Source organism: Squalius cephalus (genome assembly GCF_949319135.1).
Source record: "Squalius cephalus genome assembly, chromosome: 13".
NCBI lineage: Eukaryota > Metazoa > Chordata > Actinopteri > Cypriniformes > Leuciscidae > Squalius > Squalius cephalus.
This window is the reverse complement of record NC_137134.1, coordinates 21,746,372-21,749,968: the sequence shown is the minus strand read 5'-3', so window position 1 is coordinate 21,749,968 and position 3,597 is coordinate 21,746,372. Positions and strand designations below refer to the sequence as shown.

The 3,597-nt window shown below is 44.4% G+C and overlaps 1 protein-coding gene across 1 annotated transcript; it reads right to left on the bottom strand.

The window, feature by feature from the left end:
• tmem264 (transmembrane protein 264) lies at positions 1–3,008 on the bottom strand. The gene has a single exon (XM_079891510.1). It carries the CDS (start codon positions 1,891–1,893, stop codon positions 907–909), a length of 987 nt encoding a protein of 328 aa, XP_079747636.1. The 5' UTR covers positions 1,894–3,008; the 3' UTR covers positions 1–906.
• Between the last annotated feature and the right edge of the window lie 589 nt (positions 3,009–3,597).

The window sequence follows — 3,597 nt, the reverse complement described above, 5'->3', positions numbered from 1 at the left end:
AAAGTTATTTACCAATGTGGTAAGATAAATAGCCTACACAATTTTGTTTAAAGCCTGGGACACACCAAGCCGATGTCAAAGAGCTAGCGGCGACAAAAGCTGACTGTGTTGCTGCGTCTCGGTCAAAAAGCTGCGCTTGAACACACCAAAAGAACTTAAGGTGAGTGTCAACTCGCATGTGCGTTCTGCGCCTGCGTGTAAGTAAATATCTGTCTATATCAGCAGGTATCAATAGTCTGTTTTCTTTACTATGACTTTAGATTTACGAACCGTAAACAAAGCAGCGTTTGCTTACCATTTTGAATATCAATCACGCTGATCAGTTTCTTCGTTCCAGTCGGCTAATGTTATTATGAAAATATTCGTGCATTTGAATGCTCAGGTAAGATGACGTAAAATTCTGTCTGTCTGTACCGTCTTGACTTCTTTGCTCGCTTTCATCACTTTTACTTTCATTCTTGTTCACTGACTCGTTCGCAAAGCTCAACAGCCAATCAGAGTTCTCTTTCTCACCGACGGTGCCTGACTAGAGCTAACACCGAAAAAACTAAGACGACTGACGCTCAAAAACGCCCAAAAGGAGTGTTCTGGCCTTGTAAATGTATCTTGTTTTTTTTAAAAGTTGCCATTTCTACTGGAAAACGAGATGAAAATAATTATTATGATTTCTTTTTACACTGTGGTGACTCAAAATGCCTAGTCAGTGCAGTCAATTTCGAAGTCTAGCTAAATGTCTGTGGTTTGGGCTGCACAGTCCCATATAATATCATGTCATACAATCTGATAAGTACAGTAAAAATCAGACAGTGTACACCCGGATTAACTTTAGGATAAAAATCTCAAAGCAGTTCATGTTGTGCGTTGTCCAAATATCCTCCGTGCAAACTCTTCTAATTCCACCTTTTGTCATGTTTCCTCAAGTTCGGGCTCTTCTGGAAGCGTGGTGAGATCTTGTATGACTACCTGCGGAGTTGGCATGGTGACGGACATTGGCATTGCGACTGGCACTGCCCTTCGAGAACTTTGTGGCACTGCATCCCTCTGTAGCTCCGGAGCGAGAGCGGGCGTCGGCGCCTCCTGCAGGTGTCTCCGGTACTGCACGAAGCTGCACGTCTTCAGGACAATGGCGAGGACGTTCTTGCCCATGAGTATTCCAGACACACGGACGTCCCTATAAAGCACCATATTCCCTCCCCGTATAAAAATCGTAATAAAGTTGATGGCGACCAAACTGAGAATGGGATACAACAACATTTTGTGCGGCACAATATTTACACCTTGCATGCTTATTTCGCTTAACGACACACACGGCAGTATCAGAAGGAGTATGTAGCAGTAGAAAAAAGTAAGGCCCTCCACCCATAGGGGAAGACCTTTTCTCTGAGGCTCCCATAGGCTGGCCTGAATGTCCAAGATGTCAAGAAGATCCACCACAACCCAAAATAGTCGACTCCTCAGCTCCTCCCTCTTCTTGATTGGCCGAACGTATTCCATGTGGTCGATGGCTGCCAGCGTCACGTAAAGTCCCGGCACGAACACGGAAAGCAGCACCGTGAAAGCCTTGCAGGTAAGAGCTTCCGCTCTCTCGCCTTCCGCCTTGTAGTTCTGATAGACAAAGTAGACCTTGATCTCGAGCACAAAGACGTAGAAGAACCAGAGGATCATGGCGTAGCCGCGTTTAGCAGTTCGTACTTCGGCACCAACCCATACTGCAATGTACCGCAGCACGATGAGGAAGCACACGTCGCCTACCATCACCATGATGCAGACGCCCACCTTCCGTGGACCTTGATTTTGCTCCACGAGGTAGGCATCCAGCAGCGCCATGCTACTCATGATAAGAACACACGAAAGGCAAACGTGTGGCTTGTTGGAAGGGGGCGGTGGGACCATGTTGATTATGAGGAACAAGGAAATAATGATGGGTGGTTGAATGTTCAATCAAACCAAGTTTTGTAGACCCATATGCGTTTGCTTAACTGTTCATCCCAAAGGAACGCAGTCCTGGAAACAGTAGTTAATCTAAGTCTGCTTAATAGCACAGCAACCTGTTCCTCAATATGAGGTGTGATGGGAGGAAGAGCTAACGAGGAAGCAAGAAAAAAAAGATCAAGATTGAGCCAAACTTGCTGTTTCTAAATTCAGCCCAAGGCTGAAGACAACCTAATGCACAGGATGTACTCCGGGGTACCACACAGCAAACCTTGTACCGCTGTCAGTCATTAGTCCTCTCGTCTTAACTCACTCCCACAGTTTTCAGAGTGAATGTAGGCAACCTGTGCATGCTGATCACAGCCGTTTCAGTTTTCATTAATCGTTAATTGCATCTTTCACAGCCAGAGTCTTAAATATTTCAGATCTCCCAGTCTGTAAGCACAACGACTGGCTCTTATTTTCCAAAGAGGAGTCTCATGGCTTCTAAAGCGAGAGGGAATAGAGAAATAAGCCACATGTTCTCCGAAAGAGTGGGTCACAAATGCGATAAATTTCTCATTTTATGCCAGAAGTGAATTTCTTCCCATCATTATTCCTCAGACCGCCGCATACGAGACTACAACTGACATGCCTCTCCTATGATGTTCATCACTCCAGATTGCGTTGAACAGTAAGTGCGTGGGGTTCACGTATGCATGTTTTTCTCAGAAAAATTGCAGCAGAAGAATTCTTTGAAGCCCCAAAGTCTCAAATCCGATCCAGTCCTCAGATCTCTTCCTCCCACATAAATCGACGTGGGTTGTAAAAGGTAAAGTATTTAAAAGTAAGTTTACCTAGAAGAAAATTACCTCTTTTCTGAAGGATTAGAAGCACGGCACTCCTCCACAGTGGCAGTCTTGCGCCTCCTGTAGATTGAAATCACTCAATTCTCATCTTCTTCCCAGTATCGACGCCAAAGATGTCAATAAGTTTCCACTTGCCCACACCTCTGAAATCTCTGCAGCAATAATCTCGATCTTCCTCCTTTCATCCTTTCTAACTCCAGAGCAATTTGCTGTGCGCAGCCTGTGGCTCTTCAAAATAGTCTGGCTAGATTTCACCCTCCTCCTGCTGTTTTTCTCTTCTCTCCTCCCTCTCTCTGCTCCCCTCCACTTATGCGCAGTCAGGCATTGGGTGTCAAAGAGGGACGCTCTGCAACAGCTACAGATAAAGACCGCGTGAAGCTTTCATTTGATCAGAGCTGCGCTGTCACAACAAGACCAAGAGGACCATGCAGTATACCTCTCTTAGGGATTCCCTTTATGAGACCTTCAGTTCCTCAGAAGTTCCGCTTTAAATTGTGAGCTGTGCAATGGTTCAGCGGTCTTTGATCTGACAAATCTCAGAGAAACTGTGACTGAAACAATAAAGAGAGCGAGTAAAGGTTTCCACAATGCCGAAGCAACCACTGAGCGCATCAGGACAAAGATGCTTGATCTAGATGGTGACCCTCATTTCATGAAATAATTGTTTGGTGTAAAACTTACTGGTCAAATGTTTAGGGTCGGAAATTTTATTTTATTTTATTTTAAAGCAGAATTCATTGGATTTAAAAAAATAAAATAAAAAAAACAGAACTCATTCTAATTTGCTGATTTGGTGCTCAAGAAACATTTATTTTTA

Excerpts from the sequence above, each read along its gene's own strand:
- tmem264 (XM_079891510.1), bottom strand. The coding sequence starts at position 1,893 with ATGGTCCCACCGCCCCCTTCCAACAAGCCACACGTTTGCCTTTCGTGT.